General features: G+C 38.5%; 1 protein-coding gene across 1 annotated transcript in view; it reads left to right on the top strand.

Moving 5' to 3' along the window:
• Window positions 1-4,512: 4,512 nt before the first annotated feature.
• MYBPC1 (myosin binding protein C1) overlaps window positions 4,513-21,316 on the top strand; it is a gene marked incomplete at both ends in the record, with an annotated part of 97,874 nt that continues 81,070 nt past the window's right edge. The window contains 2 exons of the mRNA XM_082636244.1: window positions 4,513-4,537; window positions 21,262-21,303. Of these exons, the coding sequence (XP_082492370.1) occupies window positions 4,513-4,537; window positions 21,262-21,303 (67 nt within the window). The remainder of the gene's footprint in view (window positions 4,538-21,261; window positions 21,304-21,316) is intronic.

The following is a 21,316-nucleotide window of genomic DNA, read 5'->3' on the forward strand; positions in this document are numbered from 1 at the left end:
AAAGTCTAAATTAAATTCTCAACATAGAAAACAACAACAAACTTGACCAAAAGAAGTTAGGAGAAGAAAAGATAATAAAATCATAAATTGGTTCTTTCTCTCTTTCTTTCTTTTTTTTACATTTCACGGAAAACCTCTTGTTGGCCTTTTGGATAGAAACGGGAATATATTTGCCAGGAAGGATGATCCCATCAAACGTCTGCTGGAACCAGCTCATGGCCTCCTTTCTGCTGATTCTGTTTAGCAAAGGAATGCAGAATTGTATTAATAGAATAATATACCATAATGAAATAGGATTATTACCAGGAAGGCAAGGATTGTCCAACATTTGTCAAGTTTTCAAAATATGTAACTCATTATATAAACAAATTAAAGAAGAAAAACGTGATTACAATGATGTATACAAAAATACATTTGATAAAATTCAGTAGTTGTTACTAATAGTTAAGTAGGAAAAAAAGGAAACTACCTAAAAATGATAGACTATTTACTACAAATAGCAAATGTCATATTAAAGTTTAAATACTAGATCCATTTCTATTCAAATCAAGAACAAGAGAGGAAGACCCACCCTCTGCACTATTATAACATATTTGGGCTTCTAACTAATGTAATAAGAAAATAAAATTGAAAATTAAAAAAACCAAAATTATTATTTGTGCATATTATATTACTATCATAAATTATAGTAAATAAATCCAAGTGACTTTCCTAAAAATCCTATTTGAACTAAAAAATTATTTGATTAGGTGTCTGGATACAAAATAATTATACAAATAACTTCATAGCTTTTCTTTATACTCTCAGTAACCAGTTACAAATGGAAATGGAAAGCTGAGATTCCATTTGAAATAGTAACAAAACTATAAAATGTCTAGGTACAAACTTAACATGAATGGTATAGGATTAAAAACAATTTTTTAAAATTAAGGTATAGTTGATATACAATATCATATAAGTTTCAGGTATAAAACAGAGTGATTCACAAATTTTAAAGGTTATACTCCATTGATAGTTGTTATAAAATATTGGCTATATTTCCTCTGCTGTACAGTATACCCTTGTAACTTGTTTATACTTCTTTGCCCTCTTTGGTTGTTGCATGGAACATTACTGCTTTTATTTTGAAAGATGTGGCAGAGATTGATATTTACCTATTTAACATTCATTCTCATTCTCTTTAGTAAAAGAAGCCCATTGCCACTGACAATGAAAGACTATATTTCCCAGCTTCTTTTGTAGCCAGATATGACGATGTAATCAAGGTATGGCCCATGGGAGGTATCAGATGTTTTATGTGAGACTTCAAAGAAGTCCCAAAGATATTAAGAACGTGAGGCCTTTTTTCTGCTGCCTGGAATGTGGATATAATGGCTAGAGCCCTAGCAGCCATTGTAGGCCATAAAGTTACCTTGAATGATAGAGCAGGACGAAGGAGTCTAGATTCCTGATGACAGTGTGGAGTCACTAGAATGACTCTAAACTAATTACTTTTGAACTTGCTTTATGTGAACGAGAAATACTACTATCTTGGTTTAACTGTCATTATTTTGTGGTTCTGTGTTATATTTAGCCTAATCTCATCCTAAATAACACAAAAGGAAAAACCCAGTAAAGGATTTAGTAAAAGAAAAAAAAAAAAAAAAGAGCCCTATTGACCATTTTCCCTCTTCCTGAGAGTGAGGTTGGAGATAAGGAGTCTGCAACCTTCTAGATGAACGTAAGACATCTGAAATAGAGGTCATGTGTTCTTAATATGATACAGTCCTGGGAAAATTACACATGTCTACTTATTATTCTAATTTGAAATCTTACTTTAACCATCTAATACACTCTACAGCTATTTATCTTGAAATTTGTCCATGCTTCCAATTCCTCCAATAATGTTTTATCTTTTTATAATCAAGTCCTTAATTACCAAAAAGTTCCCTGGGTCATAAAATCTTTTCTCCATGGTTTGCAATATTTCCTGGCACGTGTTCACTTCAGTAAAATGATCAGTGTGTTAAAAACCCAATGCAGTGTCTGCAGAAGCCAAAGATGGCATGACACCTCTTTTGTGGCATGTGTGAAATCTGCCTATCACTATAAACATTCTTTGCAACATGAGACTTTGCCCTTATGTCCATTTCGTATGTGGTATTCAGTGTGCTGGGAATGCTGAAAAAAATGATTTTTTTCTTTTTTTTAGGATATAGAGTCACAATGTTAAACCTAGAAGAGGCGTCAGAGGTCATTTTTTCAAACCCCTCATCTTACACAAAAGGAAACTGAGGCCCAGAAAGGCCACTTGACTTTCTTAAACTCTGCTGGTTAATGGCAGGTCCAGAAATAGAAACCAAGAGTCTGACTTCAAATTCTAGTTTCTTTAATTTGTTTCATCTATTAATTGATACTCTTATGATAGACTCGGTAAAAAAAAGTTACTGTTTTTTCCTTTCAATATATCTGACTTTGTATTACAGAATATGCTGTATTCTGGCTGACATTTAGCTATTTGGCATCTAAGATAAAGGAATATTTTAAAAAGCAAAACAATGTGCTCAGTAGCACTATGTGGTTGAGAAAAGGCTTTCTTTGTAGAAGATGTTCATTGACCTTCTTGACTGGCTTTCCTCCCCCCCACCGCCCCCACAAGTAGCTAAAGAAGGATGCTGTTGAGTTCTAAGTTGAGTTTCCATCCTTATATGAAAAGTTAAGAGTTTGGTAGAGCTAAGTCTGACCAGCTGTGCTCTCAGCCGCAAGGGAAATTAAATGAGACAATGTGGCTGGTTCAGCACAGATCAATCGTAGTCTCTTGAAAATGGTCTTGAAAACGCATAGCAATAAAAGCACACAAGTAGTTGTCTTTTCATGTAAACTAATTTTAGTCCTGGTCTCTAAGGTGCCATGCATGTGGACAAAGAAAGTAAGATGTCTTTTTTAGGTTGACCACTTGGTAGCTCAAATTTCTCCATCAGTTCCATGAGAGGTTGGGGAGAAAGTGGCCAAATCTGAGTCTACCAATACCTTAAGTTAGGTTTGTGTGTATGTTTGCCATCTTGAAGCAAAACAATAGCTACTGGTCTATCTGAATTTCTTTGCCCATGCCCCATATATATATATATATATATATATATATATATATATATATTTTTTTTTTTTTTTTTTTTTTTTTAAGAAGATGTTGGGGAAAGGAGTTTATTAATTAATTTATTTTTATTATTTTTGCTGTGTTGGGTCTTCGTTTCTGTGCGAGGGCTTTCTCTAGTTGTGGCAAGCGATGGCCACTCTTCATCGCGGTGCACAGGCCTCTCACTATCGCGGCCTCTCTTGTTGTGGAGCACAGGCTCCAGACGCGCAGGCTCAGTAGTTGTGGCTCACGGGCCTAGTTGCTCCGCAGCATGTGGGATCCTCCCAGACCAGGGCTCGAACCCGTGTCCCCTGCATTAGCAGGCAGATTCTCAACCACTGAGCCACCAGGGAAGCCCCCATATATTTTTAAATGTATAATTCAGTGGTTTTTTTTTAATATATTCACAAAGTTGTATATCCATCATCACTACCTAATTCCAGAGCATTTGCATCATTCCCTAAAGGAACTTCATGTCTGCTAGCAGTCACTCCCAATCCCACCTCCCCTCAACCCCTGGCAACCAGTAATTGAGTTTCTGACACAATGGATTTGCCTATCCTGGATATTTCATATAAATGGAATCATACAATATATGGCCTTTTGTGTCTGGCATCTTTCACTTATAATGTTGTCAAGCTTCACGCGTGTTGCAGCGTGTATCATTACTTCATTCTTTTATATGCACTGTAATTTTTTTAAAGGATGTTTTTGAAATAAAGGTAAATACTAAGCATTCCTTAATAGAAAACCTTGCTATTCTTGGAGGAGAAAATGAGACAAGATATTCAACATAGAAATTTGGCATGACAAATTAATGTTAATATGTTGATAAAAAGAAGAAAAAATTTAAACCCAATAATTAAGAATAGACAAAAACAAAAAGCTAATGGGAGCATAACATTATCATCAATATAGAGATTCTTCTTTATAATGTTAGTGAAAATTCAAGTATATATTGAATTAGCATGTTATGATTTTTAATTTGATTTAATTTTTTATTATCAGGCAAACTTTTTGCATTTCTGAGTTGGCACATGTCTCTGTCAGACAGAAAGTGAAAAGCAAGAAGGAGCACAAGGCTGCAGCTGAATTTAGAAAGTTAGAGGTGTTCTCATAGCCACATGAGATGAACAGAAGATTCCTTCCAGTAGGCGAGAGAGCAGAATACAGACAACAGATGTGAGAAAGGTCCTCATAGCTGTGAAGTTCCAGCATCCTTGTGCTGAAGAAGGGGCGGTGCCAACATGATTGATATTCACAGGGAATATAAAAGCTCCAGACTTCTACCCAACTGCTTGTCACACTGACCGGTACCATCTCTCTACTGCTCGTGGGGTTTCTGTCAACTAGTCCTGGAAGGGAGCAAACTAGTTGGAGAATAACATTTTATTGTGGCCATGCCAGAACCCACTAAGAAAGAGGGTAAGATTCAACCATAGATCTTTTTCTTGTACTTTTTAATAAAGCATGTTTCTTTTCGTATTTTCAAACAAATATCCAGTTTCTTAAATAGACTGTAAAATAATAGAATCACTATGATTTAAGGAAAAGATCCTTTAGAGTAAACAGACCAGAGGGAAAATAAAGGAAGAGTATAACCAATTGAAAAATATCTGATAATTATTGTTTATGAAGGAATATTAACTAAAATGACAAATTATAATTTTATCATATTCTTCAAAGAATCTTTAAAGTTTAATGTAAGGGTGTTAATTGGTCATGATGAGCAGATTTCATTTTCAAGTGTATTTTCTTAGGTTCAATCACAAATTTTTCACCATGTATTTGCGGTTTGTGGGGGGCAAGAGGGGCTTGGAATGCTTTCTTAAATAGTTAATAAATTTGATCAAGGTTTCAAAAAAGAATTTGTAACAGTATTTCCAGATTTGCTGTATTTTTCTCCTGGAAAGACATTTAAAATATGCAGATGCATGTATTTTTTGCTTTTATCATTTTGGAGCTTTATTAGTTATGACATTCTTACGTTCTTGCATGGAAAGAAAATGTAACACCAGTGATATCTTTGAATATCACTGATAGATTGTGTTCTTTATGAGCTTTATTGAAGATAATTTCACAATATGTAGACTTTTAAAAATAATTAAGCTGAAAATAGTCTTCGTTAGAAGAAATGTTTCCTCCAATAAACAGTTTCTCCTATACATAAAAAATCAATTATCTAAAAACTACTAAGTAATTACATAAATAAGCTGGAATTAGAAATTACTAAAATAACTAATGAAAAGCACAAATTAACAGCACAAGTATATTGAGTTTAATTTTAAATGGAGACATCTTTTTAAAATATTTTTTCATTCATGTTAGTCTTCATTAGTGCTTAGTAAATCTTTATTTTTCACGTCTGTAAATAAAAGCAACAAACAAACAAACGTTAGCAGGGAGCCAGGGAGCATAAAAATGGTATTTAGTTTTTTTCATTTTTTAATTCTAAAAACTCCTTTTAACCATTATTTCAAAGAACCCTGAAAAAGATGCTAGACTTGAATCCAAAGTTGAAATACTAACCAAATTATCAAAAGTCTTTGAAATATATTTTCTTTATGTAATTAAGTAACCAGTGTTGACAGGCTGTGGTGATCAGTTTACAGGTTGGCTTTACTTTGTGGCAGAGGGCATTGATGGATGAAGTCTTCCACCCGAAATAACCACACCAAATGCATGCATTAATATGGGAACTTAATCCTGACTATCAGGCAGTGAGTCCAACCCCTGCTAAAGTGTCTTATTTGTCATGCAAATGATTTACATGTGTATTAAATGTCCTTTTCATTTGATCTGTCACTTGACTAGCCTCTTCAAGGCTTATTTGGATGAAATGCATTCTGTGTTTCCTGACTGAGGACAGAATATTGTTTTAATTATCTTGCATTTAGTGGATCATTTTGCATGTGTTATTTTAAAGCCCATTGGAAAATGATAAAAAAGCTGAGAAACTAATAAATAAATGACAAGCTGTAGAGCCTATAAAGCTAATTAAATTATTTGGATTGCAGATATGATAAAGTTTTACTTTTTGTCTGACAACTCAATCTGATCCATTCTACTTTTAAAGACAATGAAATTTTAGAGTGACAAAGAGGAAAATATATCTTCAACTTCAGCTCTCCCTGAAAAACCACGTATATACTTTGGTTATAGATCAACATACATACCAAAGTGCCCATAATCTTTTGCTATAAAAGCACTGTTGATATTTTGTGTAGGAGTTCCCCTCACCCAGCACAGTAATTTTATACTGATTCTTTGGTTAGTTTAAATTTGGATGGTGGGGAGTGGGGACAAAAAGAAGGTTTTTTTAAAAATTTAAAATCCTTGGAGGAAGTACAGGGATTTTTTTGCTTCCTTACCAGCAGAACTGATTTTTAAAAGATCTACACCTTGAAGAGTTTTCTTAGTGAAATCATTGCATTTTTATTGTTTACATCAGAAGAGTAAGGAGTATGGCAGTTCAGGAACTATTCTGGTCCTTGTACCTTCTCCTAACTGATTTCACTTTTACTGGGGTTGGTTTTGTTACATATGATCATCCCTCTGAAAGACAGCCTCAAGAATAAAACATGCCACCAAACCAATTCTTCAGAGTCATTTCAAACTATCTGCAGAAACATTCCCCCAACCAGGTTTCTCCAGCCCCTACGGGTCTTCTTACATCTCTTCCTTAGCTGGGGGAACCATGCTCAGGAAGGGCATGGGCACTTGCTGTAAATCTTGATAAGACACATGAGCTGGTTTGGCCCTCCTAGGATCCAGCAACACCTGACAACTCCTAAAAAGAGACTGAGTTTTCAGCATCTGAAGGTGCAAAAGATGTCTCTGTCAACTGCCTCCCAACCTGCAGGGGTCTAATTCTAGGAGATTCACGTTGGGTCCTGGGAGAGCTGGTCCTTCTAAGGAGAAGAGGGAAGGACAGGTGTACCTTTAGACCTCAAGGAGGAACTCTAATGGAAGTAATTGGTCAACGGTCCTTACTTAGACCCTTCAAAATATTCTGGATGGCTCTGTAAGCCCTTTCTGAGAAAGAAAGCATTATTTTTAAGGAGTAACCACTTCCCATTGTCCTCCTCTGCACGTTTATCATTTGTCCATCTGTTCACTGGAGAACTATACTCTTGGTACTGTCAGTTCCAAAGTTAAGGTCTGTCTTACACTTTAGATTGATGCAGAACCTGACACCCAGTAAAATTAAGTTGTTCTAATCAAATAGCAAGAGAAGATGTGGTAGGAAGTTTCAGATTTGTGGGGATCTTCCAGGATGTCTCATTTACATACCATCTATTAATTGAGCACTTACTATGAACTAGTCGCTGGGATTTCAGAGATGTATACAACATGGTCTATGTTCTAAAAACCCTTACAGTTAATTGCCCCTGGGTCCTACTGAGTAAAGGAATCAACTTTTACTAGAATTTTCTCTTTTCCTGTCAAAGAGTCATTTTATCAAACTAGAAATTAGATAAGTAATTTTATGAAATTAGAAATTTGCAATAGGCTTTCTTTGTTTGAATCTCTAATAGTTTAAAAATACGATTAATATTATTTTTGCCTGTAAATCATTTCTTCAGAATTTTATCTCTGTAGTATGTGATGATTAAAACCATAAAGCCTGGTTCTTTAATCTACTTAGACAATTGTTAACTATCAGATTCTATAGAACCTAGAAAAATTCTTTTCTAAAACACCAAGTTCGGGCCTTAACATGAATTTTACTTTTTGTTATGTGATATATCAGGCCCTATTATATTTTATGTACTTAACTTGTAGGAAAAAGGCAAGAGTTCCTCCTTGGTGCTTGTGTGTCATTCAAAAAACCTTGGGAGAGTCACTGTAACTTTCCTATCTTCCATGTAAGATTTCTTCTTGAAAACTCAATCGTATGGCAAAACATAGCTCCATTGATGACCATCATTTTAAGGGGCCATTCTGATAACTCCAGGAATCAAAGTATGGCATTGTTGTTACAGATTCTTTTGCTATATCAACATGAAATATCTATCTATCTATTCTACGTTGGCCTATTTCAGTAGGATTAGGTGGGGACATGGGCATGGAGGATAATGTTTTCAGTCCACAGGAGTTTTTCCTTTGCTATGTCTTTCTCTTGGTCCCTAGAGATTTCATTACATTTTAATGTTCTGCTAAGCCCCAAACCTATCTGAATGCAGAGCAGCATTCATCACCTCTTACCTATTTCCCAGCATCACTCAAGGCTTAGTCATCATCAGAAAAGGAGGCCTGGTGATGGGAAACCTTCCTCTCATATTTACTCCTTGACCTTTAGTTTCCACCTGCATCTATTTCAAACACCAAAATAAATTTGTCTTTGGAGAAGTCATCTTCCATATAGGCTATTACCTTTCCCTCAAATTGGGGAAAAGTACATTTGTTGGAAGTAAGCAAAGAAAGGGAGAAGAGGGAGGAGAGGTATTTGATCGAGGGCAGCTATTTTCCTCCAAACTTCAAATGGTTCATTTAGGCCACATTGAAGATTTGGATGAAGAATAAAGAAGTTGCATGAATGAATGCCAATGTTTTTCCCCCTGAAAAAACTTTGCCAGGCTGTAGTGGAAAGGCACAGTGTAGGTTTGAGCTATCTGCTGTAAGGAGGAACACACTAGAGAGGCTTAATACTTGGCAAAATCATTCTTTTTCAGTAGCCTGCTTTTATGACTGTCCGACTGCACCTGTTAGGAAGATAAATAAAGGACTGGCCAATTCTTTCCTCTCAAGCGCCCTAAATATATCGCTTAAAAAAAAACTGAAAAAACAGGTCGTATCCTTGCTTCTCATCCAGTAAGTCTGAAGCAGTCTCCCCCAGGCTTTGCAAAGAGCAGGGGTAAGGGAGTTCCTGAAATGAACAAAGGTCAAGGTTAGGCTCTCTGGCTGGTCTGAGAGACCCAAGAGAAAGGAAAAAGAGAAAAACATATAATCCTTTGTTCTCTCAATGCCTCACTTTATTTTGGCCCAAGATATGGCCTTGAAACATTTTATTTCAGGTTCCTCCTGGACACACAATTCAGAGTTTACTTACTTATCCTTAATTGACCTGAATGTTAGAGTAAACTGCCCAAGCTGAAGTTGCTTTAAAGAAATGCTTGGACGCAAAAATAAATAAATAAACCATCTTTTAAAAAGCTTGAGCGAATATGAAACAGTGTTTTTGAACCTTTTTTGTAAAGCCATATATGCTTTTTTTTTTTAGAGAGAGTTGTGAGAAGAGGCTGTCACAAAAGGAAATAGTGCTGTTGTTTTTACAGCCCTAGAAAGCAGTTTTGTTGTTTTTGCTTAAATTTCTTATGATTGTTTGATTTAAAATTTATTTTTCAACTCTTTATGGTCAAACAGAAGAATTTTTATTGTTGTTAATAATTACTATTTTTATCTGCACTCCTCCTTAATTAGTTTATGAAACCTATATTAAGAGACACAAAATACTCTTGGCAGTCCATGACTGTGGTAATTCTAGACCTCATCTCTAGACATACTTGTGTGTGTTAGATAATAAAGAACAGGATGAAAGCTCTAGCAATCAAAAATAAGCAGAAAACTATTAATTTCATGTGTGTACCTGCATAGATATGGCCATGTCTTTTCCTTTCTTTTTTTCTTTTTTTCCCCATTTCAGTTCTTGATGGGAACAGATGTCTTTTCTGGAGTCCTTAGTTTGTTTGGAATATTGCACCCTGGGGAAGCCCAATAAATACACAGAAAGGTAGCTATTGAAATACAGTGTTTTGAGTTAGGTTAATCATGAAGTAGCTATTGCTTATTCAAGAGCAGTTTTCTAAAATTTGAAAGCCTAGTGATTAAGGAAAATGAAACTGTGAAAAAGAAGAAAAGGCTTTATCACTTAATTTCCTACATGCACGCAAATTGTCTTGTAACTGGAGAGAACAGGGCATCTGTCCCCACAGCTTTTTACAAAAACAGCCCCAAAATATCAAAGTGATGATATTGTTGCACCCAGATCTCTTCTTCATGGATAGGCCCAGTTATAATTCACAAAGAGTATATTTGTTTTGGACAGCCACACAGATAGACAACAAGCCAAATTTCAGGATGTTCCCATGCAAGGGGCAGGCTATTTATGCACTTTTACATGCATTTCCAGAGTAAAGTTTTAGATTCCATCAGATCGGGTCATGAAGTGGTTGATTTGACAAAGAAAAAGACAAGGATCATTAATCCCATGCCTGTTTTTCTCTCTAAAATGAGTTCTCAAGAAGCTAACCATAATCTGACTTTCATTATGACTTTCAAGTCTGAAATCCACTTTGATAAGACTTTTGCCTTTTTATGCTCCCTAGGAATCTTTTTATGGGCCAGTTTGGCACATCAATACAATACCTAAAATTATGTTTATTAATATGTCAGATGTTAGATCTCACAATTTTGTTTTCATTTTTTGAATTGTACTTTAGATATTTATAAGAACTTAGGGCTCAAATTTTTCTTTTTCTCCAAAATCATCCAGTTCTTCCTCTAAATCACATCAAATCTCTTTCTAAGTTCCTCAGGAATTCTTTGCTTGTAGCAGGTAATAGCTTCTTCCTTCTATAGAATTTCATGTTTTGGAGCAGAATGTTCTGCTTATAACTAAGAATCACCTAATTACACAATTCTACAATTTAATTTCTCATTTTTTTTAGTTATGTGTCTTTAGACTTGTTCTGCATAGAGTATGTATTTTGGGTTTTTCCTCACGTATATTGAGTAATAGTCATCATTAAACATAGTGACATAAACAAAGTATACTATTCACAGAACGTTCTAGACTGTTCAAATTCCAGCTGCACATGTATTGAGTTAGTTATACTTCATATGCCTCGGATTCTTCATCTGTTAAATGTGAATAGTAATAGTACCTAACTCACTTTTTTTTTTTTTTACTAAGAATTAAATGAGATAAATCTGGTAAAAAGCTCAGAATAAATCCTAGCATGTGATTAGAACTCAAGTCTTTTCCTTTTAATGTGGCAAACTCAGAAATCTTGTCGGGCATAAGGCGTTAAATGTCTCACATTTAATATAAAATTTGAGGGCATTTCCACCCTCTTATCAGTCACTGTAAGGTATGTAACAACCACTGTTCACCTCCTAACCTGCTATTAATATTTATCCTACAGTCCCAGACAGCTGTGGTTATTATCATAACCATCATTGCCACCATGACGAGTATTTCCTTCTTTTTAAACTTGTGGTGAAATATCTTCGCTTTCACCCATGGAGGCTCAGATCAAATTAGAGGCCTATATACACTTCAGAGCCTCTGTTGTGTTCCCGCTGAAATGTGTTATGTCCAGCTGGGGGTCCCCAGCTGTTAGCCAGATGGTGATAACCATTGTGGGAGCATGGCCTTTCCCACTTAGATGAAAGAGTCACCCAGCGCAGTTGAACATGTAACTGTATCCTCCACCAAAGGTTATAACGCTTGGGTGTTGGGGACATTAAGATTTTTCTTCCCACCCAGGGTGCTATTGGCAGGTGGGGGTCTTCCTCTGGTCTGAACATTTCTGAGATAGCCACATAAAGAACTCTGCATGACCACATATGGATATGGTGGGTGATTGATTGAGTGGCTGTATTTACTGCTGTGGAATTTTATTTTTATGACCCCACCTGGCATCAGGCCTGTCCTTCCTCTATTTTTAAAAAGTCACCCAATGTGAGGCCTAGCAATAGCTTGGAGCAAGGCCTGTAAGGGATTTATTCTGATAAGCCTATAACGACAGAAGAGTGATATGATTGTAGGAATGGCCCACGCAGGAGCAGACCCCCAGGAAAGGCATACGAAGGGACTAAAGGGAGAAATCGTTAACGATTCAAATCACTTTTGCAATAATTTCCTTTTGACCTGTGCTAAATTTTTAAGCTTCAATTTGAGTAAAGCTTCTTCTACATTATTGTTCACATCTGTGTCACTCCCAACCCTCATTTGATTCTTACTTTAAAACATGGTAAGAATAATGATAAACAGACTAGTCATCAGTTCTTAGCAAAAGATCTCATTTTCATCCAGCTCCATGTTAAGAGTGAGAAGCTATTTGTTGTTGTGTCATAATAACCAGATTTTAATCCTCCTGTGTGGAATGATATCTTAAGTTAAAAACATGTATAATTAGAACGATGGAAGAACAAATTGACGAGGGAAGGGAAAAAACCCTGTGGATTCAGGGAATTTCCATCAAGCTAAATAATGAGTCATTGAAAATTTACATACTTGATGCACAATTAGACTCCACCTATTCAGAACCTTAGAATACAGTCTTTAGTGATATTTGGGCACAGTAAATAAATATGGATTAAATTGATTGGATCAAATTCTGAATAGCTAGATTCGATGGATAGCTAGTAGTTCATTTTGTTCTTGAACCTTATTATTTCAACCGATTTGGTTATCAACATGCCTAAAATGTAGTATATTACTTCTTATTTTGAAAAACAAAGTACAGTGGATATAATTTAACTTTGTCATCAATTATAGATATCTGTTATCTTACCACATGATATCCCGAGAGCTCAGATTATTTGCCTTTTTGTTAATGGGCCCACATTGATTTGTATTTTGAATTTGTGTCCAACTTTTGACAGCTTTCCTGTTTCATCCCTTGCCAGGAGGCTGCTGTCTTCTTTAATTACTCTTACCAGTCAGTATGTGAAGCTGCCCCCTTCTCTTCCCTCTGTTGTTTGCTTTGGATCCCAGCCAGGTCAATAATCTGGCTGAGTAGGGCTGCCCCACAGAGCACTGTATTTAAGGAGGCACTAATTCTCAGCGTGGTGCAGATGCAAGGTCCACACCTGAGTGTCAGTGCCTCCTTAAGTGTTGCTCCCTGGGCACCTGGCTCGCCTCACCCTAGTTCCAGTTCCAGGGCTGGGGACCTGGGGTGGGGGTGGGGGGCTTCTCTTGGGAGTAAAGCATTTGAGCTCTTAGTGTACCAAGTAGGAGGAGCTTGAGACAACTCTTTTTGCTCTTCAGAAGCCCTTATAATTTGCTGGTCAGCAGCTGTTATGTGGATAAGTGAGGTTGCTAGATAGCTGAATTCTAAATAGGGGACGTGGTACTACTAGACGATATTACCCTTTTGTTCCTATTATTATGCACATCGGAAAATAAGTTACTCTCCTCCAAATCAGTTTATGGCTTTTATTTTGATTGCTTCATTCGTTTTATTAAGCAAGGCTACAGATTTTTCCTAAATGATGCATATGACATGAGTTGTTTTTTTTAAGTGTACACACACAAAATAATTTTTTAAGAAGATTTACCATAAATTCTCAATGATTCTCAAATTTTTGGTCTCAGATCCATTGGCATTCAATAATTACTGAGGAAACTAAAAAGTATTTGTTTCTGTGCATTCTATCCTTCAATATTTACTGCATTTGAAATTAAAATTGATAAACTTTTAAAACTTAAGAGTACAAAACACATGTTCTATTCGCTGTCAGAGTGTTGGTGTCATCACACATTATATACCCTCTGGAAAACTCCATGGCCTGTTTGTGAGAGAATGTGAGTGAAAAAGGCATATAATGTCTTAGCATTATTATGAAAATAGTTTTGACCTCATGGACTCCTCAAAAGGGCCTCAGGGGCTCTTGGGGATCCCAGACCATACTTTGAGAATCTCTGTGTATAATTCCCCCTTAAATCCCAAGGTGTAAAATATCCTCCAGACCTGTAGGCTATAATGAATAGAACAAAATAAGTATATAACTGTGAAAACATTAAATTACACATTAATTTGTGTCCAAAAATCTTTACCTCTGATGCATAAACAATATGGCCAGTATAAATGTGCTGCCATTTGTGTTTGCTAAGTTTTTTGGTGAAACTTATGATTCATATAATCAGAACTTCTGTAAATGTTATGAATGTCCCCATGCAGACAATATTTTACATTAAAGCAGTTTCCATTGTGCTGTTATCTAGGCATATGAGAGATAGGCTGTGACATGAACACAGTGCCAGACCTCACTATCAACAGGGGATACACCTGACAGTGTTTATTGCATATTTAATCTAAAAGGGAAGATAACTTGCTATATTACCAAAAGTAACAAAACAACTGTTGGCCAGGTAAAACCTTATTCACCATGATTTCACAATACATAAAGCATTCATATGTTTTATTTCAAACCAAGAACTTGAGAATAAGAAATAATAATTAGTAATAACATATAATTTTCTCCTGCACCCCAGATTACCAAAGGATAGGTATAGTATTTGTTTTATCCCAAAAAAAGTGACAAAAAGAAAGCCACACACACACATATACACAAAGACGTATAATCCTACCACTCGATAGCACCTGTTATTATGTTCTTATCTTTTCTATGCCTATATAACACATTCATATGATGTAACTATGCTCTCCATGCTATTAAATGCCTAAACTGAATTGCACATGAGGGCCCATAAAATAATTTTAAGTAAGTCAAACAATGTGTTATTTGAGCAAGTGAGCCCATGGGAAGGAGAGAACTGGGTTAATCATATCATTTTGGTGTACAGACACAGAGGGAGAGGCAGGTTAATGCCCCCTAAAATTAAAAATTTTTTTCCCTTTGGGACTTCCCTGGTGGTGCAGTGGTTAGGAATCCACCTGCCAGTGCAGGGAACACAGCTTCCAGCCCTGGTCCAGGAAGATCCCACATGCTGCGGAGCAACTAAGCCTGTGCGCCACAACTACTGAGCCCACATGCCACAACTATTGAAGCCCATGTGCCTAGAGCCCGTGCTCCACAACAAGAGAAGCCACCGCAATGAGAAGCCTGTGCACTGCAAGGAAGAGTAGCTCCCACTCGCTGCAACTAGAGAAAGGCTGCGCGCAGCAACGAAGACCCAATGCAGCCAAAAACTAATTAATTAATTTAAAAAATTGTTAATTATAAAAAACAATAAAATAAAAAAGTAAAAATTTTCCCCTTTAATTTACCGACCATGGAACACTTGATTATGGAAAATAGAAATGGACTGCATTGGAGGGAGCCAACCATTTATAGAGTGAGTGGGTTCCTGGTCTTTCAGCAAAGCACGAAATCCACTTATGGGCTGTCTATTTAATAGCGGCCACCAGTGCCCGTCAATTAGAATGCCCTGGCACTCACTGTGCAGGCCTGCCATTGGTGGCATACCTGTGCTTTTTACAGTAGGTGGTCATAGGAAAAATCCACCATAAATAGATCAAGCCCTTTGAAAGCATGTCAGCGTTGCAGAGGGAAAGAAAGTATATCTGCGAATTAGAAAGGATCAAAGCACAGCCGCCCTTGCTGAAGTAGGAAGGAGTTAGCTTTAGTTGCTGGTTCAGAATCTGGTTAATTTTTATGTTGTCCATGAAAATATTTCCTTGGGCTTAATTTTTCAAAGTATCCTGGTTTCTTTTTTTTATTATTATCATCCATAAAAAGTTTAAAAACAACAACTTACATAACCCTGCTTCTTGAGTCCATCCTGTTGGTCTGTTTTCCAACAGTGACAGTGGGTGAGGATGGATGATGGGGACAAGAAGCTAACTTTATTCACCTGGCAGAAAAGTCCCATGGAATTTGCCCTCTGGTTTTTGAATAAGCAGGAGTATAGCAGGACCCCAGCTCAATAGATACCTGTTAGCTCAGAATCTCAAGCTTTAGAGAGCTTCCCAAGGCCTTGTGCTTCCTGACCCTTACAACATGGCGAAACTAGGTGACAGTGGAGTTGGCATGGTTGGCTGAGGGGTTTTTGCTAAGACCTCAAGCCCAGATTTTGAAAAAGGAGAATGCTTAGAAAGGCAAGTGGTGTTTTGAGGGCCAAAACTCTAGTCCTCATTGCTCTCCTCAAATGGAAGGCGTGCTGACAATAAGAAGAAATCTAAACGATGGGGTTGGGTGAGTGCCTGGGAGCGGTCAGCCAGCAGGAAGGTCACCAAAGGGAGACATAGTATCCCCTGTGGGGAAGGCAGACGAAGAAAGCTGCCCTCGGAGTGCCAGGGGACGGTTCTTGATTTCTTGGCAGCAGGCGGAAGGGGCTTTTGTGCGGGTAGGAACAGCCTGCCAGTCAGCTATATTTACAAAGCACCTGCTATGCAGAATTTGAAAAGGAGGAGGAGACAGGCCTTGTCCTCAGGAAGCTTGTGATCAAAGAGAGAAGAGAAGTCCCCATGTACTGTGAACCCGTGACCACTCACAGTCATATTTGGGATGGGAGATTTGGAATTGGATGACATGGAAGGCACAGTCTGAGCATTCTTATTCAAAGTATGGGTCATGGACCCCGCAGCATCAGCATCACCAGGGAGCCTGTTAAAAATGCAGAATCTGGAACCCCACCGCAGACCCCCAGAGTTGGAACCTGCACTGGACCAAATCCCTAGATGATTCGTCTCCCCATAGCAGTTTCAGAAGCACAAGAGGGGCTGTGGAGGTGCTGAGTCTCGAATGTTTTGAGAGAGAAAAGCCACCTGGCTTGGTAACTAAACTGATAGAAAAAGGCAGTTAATTTACCTGAGATTCTTTTTTTTTTTTTAATATCTATTTATTTGGCCACACCGGGTCTTAGTTGTGGCATGAAGGATCTTTGGTGTCTCGTGTGGACTCTTAGTTGCGGCATGTGGGATCCAGCTCCCTGACCAGGGATGGAACCCCGGCCCTCTTCCTTGGGAGCCTGGAACCTTAGCCACTGGACCACCAGGGAAGTCCCTACCTGTGAGATTCTTAAACACAAGCATCTCATCTTAGCCAACTTTATAAACCCCACCCTTGTGAAATTCATAATGAGGCTCGATGAATTCTGGTTGCATGGGTGCTTCTTCTACAGTCCCTATTCAGTGGGGTACACTGGAAACTGTTGTGAATGAATTATTGTTATAGAGGCAGCTCATGGATTGGGGGAAAATGCAAATGATTCTTAGAGGCGTGGGCAAAGCTGGGCATGACAGAGCCTGTCAGAGACAAACATGGGTAAGAGAGATGCATGAACAGTTATTTTAAGGCAAAAGTGGGGAATAGCTCAAGGCCCTGAGACTTAACCCACAGTGGTTCATTTTCAGTCTAAGTCATGTGCTGCTTGGCCTTCACCACACCTGGTCCCCCGTCTCTCCAGATTTAGAACAGCTGGAATTCTTTGTCTCAACTGCCTTGAAGTCTATTGAGAGTTCATCTTCTTATCCTTTCTGTCCCACCAGGACTGATTGATTGATCAATTTATTTATATTGCACAAACTCTATAATGCATGTAGAACTCATCAAAGTAATAATTATTACCATTTTACAGTAGGAGAGTGAGGGGCCTCCCTCCTCTGTTCATTTCCCAGATGCTTCCTCAGCCCCGACCCCAATTCCAAACATGTTCTAACATGATGCAGCCCACAGACCTAGAAATAAGGCAAATCCCAGCAGGTAGCATGTGAGGAAAGACTTGAGTGTCATTCTCCCAGGTTATGTCACAGTAAAATCATGATCATAATGATGAGAACCATGAAAAGAGAGAGAAAGCATATATGATGTTTCCCACATTCCCTGCCCCTGCAGGAACTCCTTCATTCCTGCCAACAAACCTTGAGATAGGTTTCCCTATTATTTCTATTACATAGATGAGGAAATTGAGGCATATTCCACTCCCCATTCCATAGGGCAACATCCAAATGAGGCTCTGTGACCATGACAATCAGACCGATCGATTCAGCAGGGAAAAATGCAGGAAAATCTCTGAAAAGCCCATCAGCCCACTTCTGCCTCCACAAGGGTGAGCAGCTGAGAAGGGAAATGCAGCCCCAGCCTGCAGAGGCCAGATGCTGACTCTAGCCGACCTAGGGTAGGGCCTGGTTCCACCCTTCATGGGCGGTGGGACCCCGCAGGGCCTCAGTTCCCATCTGCAAAGTGGGGATAGCAATAGTATTGACTGCATAGCATTGTAAGGATTGTAAGAACTAATATATACTAGGTCTATATACTAGTATAACTAATATATACTAATATATACTAGGTCTATATAATATATATTAGGTCTATATACTAGGTGCGTGCAGTGGGTGCCCATACATGGTTGTTATTTATTTGTTCCTTCACTGGCTGTAAAATAATGGGGATTCTATGATTTTAAGAAGGAAAAGTTGTGGCTCTGCCTATTCGCCAGGCAGGCAGGCATTTGCCTACTTCTCTTTGTCACAGCTATCCTAAAAATGTAGCAGCATTAATACCCTATCACGTTTCTGTAGTTCTGACTATCTGATACAGTTGGCTGTTAATGATGGATGTTCTGTGGATTTGTTGGAAATGGAACTAAGCCCTTTAAATTCTCCTTTTGGTCTGATTTGTTACATAGAACACTAGGGCTATAGACACCATGGAAATGAAGAATTCACATTCAGGGCACTTTTACAGTTTCAGTGTCCAGCAAGTTTCTCTTTTATTTATTTGATTAGAATTCACCCTTGGCCTTTTTTCCAAAACAGGATTTTAAGCAACCTCAGCTTCCCTTACAAAATGAGCCTTTGTTTCCAAAGATGCTAAGAAAGAATAGCCAATTTGATAGCTCACACACAGACACCAAAGAAACCCTTCTTAATTCTTTTTTATCAATTCATTTTGCATTTCATATGGTTTCAGCAATTAGAGGAAGTACCAGGGAGACAGGAAAGGAATGAAAGATCTGTGTTTTTGTTTAGTTGGGAGGGACAAGAAACACAAATATATGGAGACAGCTGGAAAATACTTTTAAAATAATTAGGAAATAAATAGTGTATCATGAGGTGGTCCAGGATGCCTCCAAAATAAAGGAGGGGAACAGAATGGAATAATCAGCTCTGAGAGTCTTAAGAGAAATGTCAAAAAGACAGACCAAGATTGCCAAAGAATAATAATGGTAATAGTCATTGCTGTAAATTATAGAGCTCTATCTACACGCCAGGAACTGTGCTATGCATTTTACATAGGATTAGCACCCTAAGAGGTCATTTATCTTGTTATCCTTATTTCACAGACGAGGACACCAAGATTGACAGAGATTAAGGAATTGTTCCCAATTACACAACTCGTAAGGCGTACTGTCAGGATTTGAACCTAGATCTGTCTGACACAATCACATGTAGAGGAAAACAGAAGGTCTGTTGGGGAGAAGATCACCACTCTTCTCAGTGTCAGGAAGGTCAGAAGGTGAACAGAGAAACCAACACTAGAACAGGGGCCACTGGGGTCACTAAGAAGAGAGAGAGGCGGGAGGTGCCTGCCAACAATGGCTTTGACCCTTAACCTGGAGAGTGTGGACCTAACCTAGTAGGTAATAGGGACCCTCTTGGGTAGAATAACAGGATGAAACACAGTGGTGGCATAAGTAAACCTGCAGCTGTGGGAAAAGAGTCTGGAAGGCAGAGAAACTTGTCTTAAAGGGAACCAGGAAGATGTCCATGGACATTGGATGACAATGGCCAAGTCCAAAAGGTAGACTGTCAAAAAAATAGGCTCCTTGCTCTCGGTATTCTGATACCTGTGTGTAGCCCCAGCTCATCCAAAGCCAAGAGGTCAATATTAGATTTCCATTGCTGCACTCAAATCTCTGAAAATAAAATGCTTTGACAGAGGGTTTTGTCTCCTGGTTGACACTGGCAGGAAAGATACTTTCATGACGTGGCAAAGAAACGAAAGTGTTTCTGGTGTGCCGTCTACAGGACACTTGTGCTATCACCGTATCTTCAAACCACATCACATTGACCACATTATCTTCTGCCTGTCTGTAAGGTGATATGTCTTTTCTCCTTTGGTTAGATTTCCCCCCCTAAATCGTAATCTAGTTGTTTATGATCACCTGAATGAAAATACGGAAATCGTGTAGTTTTAAACAATAAATTGGAATTTGTACCCAGCACAAAAAATTAGTGATGAAAGAAGACGTTGCTGTTTCCGGGCAGCCCTGCATCACTCCTCTCCTGATTGCTGTTGCAATGCAGGCTGCTCCTTCTTCTGTCTCCTCCCAGCCTGCCTAGACTAAAACGGGGCACTTGGCCTGCCCAGTGATGACTCTCAGGCCAAACTACTTGTTGTGAGGTATTGTCCTCTTTGCTTGGAAAGAGCCACTTGTGGAAAAAATGTGGAAAATCCTAGATCTGGACAAAGATAAAACTCCTGGGATCCCACAGTGTGTCTATACTACAAAAACTTTTCTTTGATATTTATTTATCAAACAGAAAATATTTTTTAAAAGATCACCTTCAATAACTGCCTCTTCCTGCCCTGGAGTAGTAGCAGCTGGCTCACATACCCATCACTAAGTCCCTGTTCTGGGCATCCATAGGGATTCAGCAGGGGAAATTCTATGCCCGTTGGTCATAGGGTATGCCTTTAGCTACTTGGACATAGTATATTCTTTAAAAGAAGTTTCTTTAACAGACTTTACCACCAGACTGCTCTATAATCCTGGATATCCAAAGCCTCGGATAAAAAGCTCAAAATCGGAGCTCTGAAACCTTTGGATGAGTGTAGGCAGAAATCTGCTCCAGGCATACAAACTTCCAGAAATGACTGTGACTGTGAAGGGGGTAGGCTCTGTTTCACAGAACAGCATAGTGGTTCTGAACAGTGATTTGCCTTGTAATAAAAGGAAACGCTGCAAAGCCAGAGGACTTTGGTCTCATCATCATTCAGAAAGTATGTCTCATGAGGGCAGGATGGTGTCAGAGATGCTGCAGTGTCCTTGCACTCTGAGGAAAGTGGGGTCTCATTTACAGAGCACCTTAGGCTCTAAGGGACGTGCTTGGTACTCACTGTGTCTCATTTCGTCCTCACAGCAACCCTATGCATATGAGTTAGGTGTTGTGTCCATTTTTCCAGAGAAGGGAAACAGGCTCAATGCCATTGAGTGCCCCGCCTGCTGCCTGAGGGGATAACTAAGTGGAAGGACGTCTGCATGCCCATTTTACCTGCGCTCTGTCTGTCACTAAACTCTGCCCCTCCTGGAAGTCTACATATTTTCAAACCACATGTAGATCCTCACCTCACACCGCACACCGAAAGACAGTGTGTCTTGAGTTGATGCTTTTCTTCTCGTCAGTCCAGAGAAGATGGCTGCCTGGAGATGAGCAGAGCCTGGGGCTGTGGAAAATATCTTTTCTCAGGATACATGAGACTAACACTTCCATTACTCTTTTCATTTCCAGAAAGCGCAGTGCTGGCCCCAGCACCAGCTCCACCCCGGGAAGGTGAGTAAAAACA

This window comes from Mesoplodon mirus (assembly GCF_964341445.2).
Source record: "Mesoplodon mirus genome assembly, chromosome: 11".
Lineage (NCBI taxonomy): Eukaryota > Metazoa > Chordata > Mammalia > Artiodactyla > Ziphiidae > Mesoplodon > Mesoplodon mirus.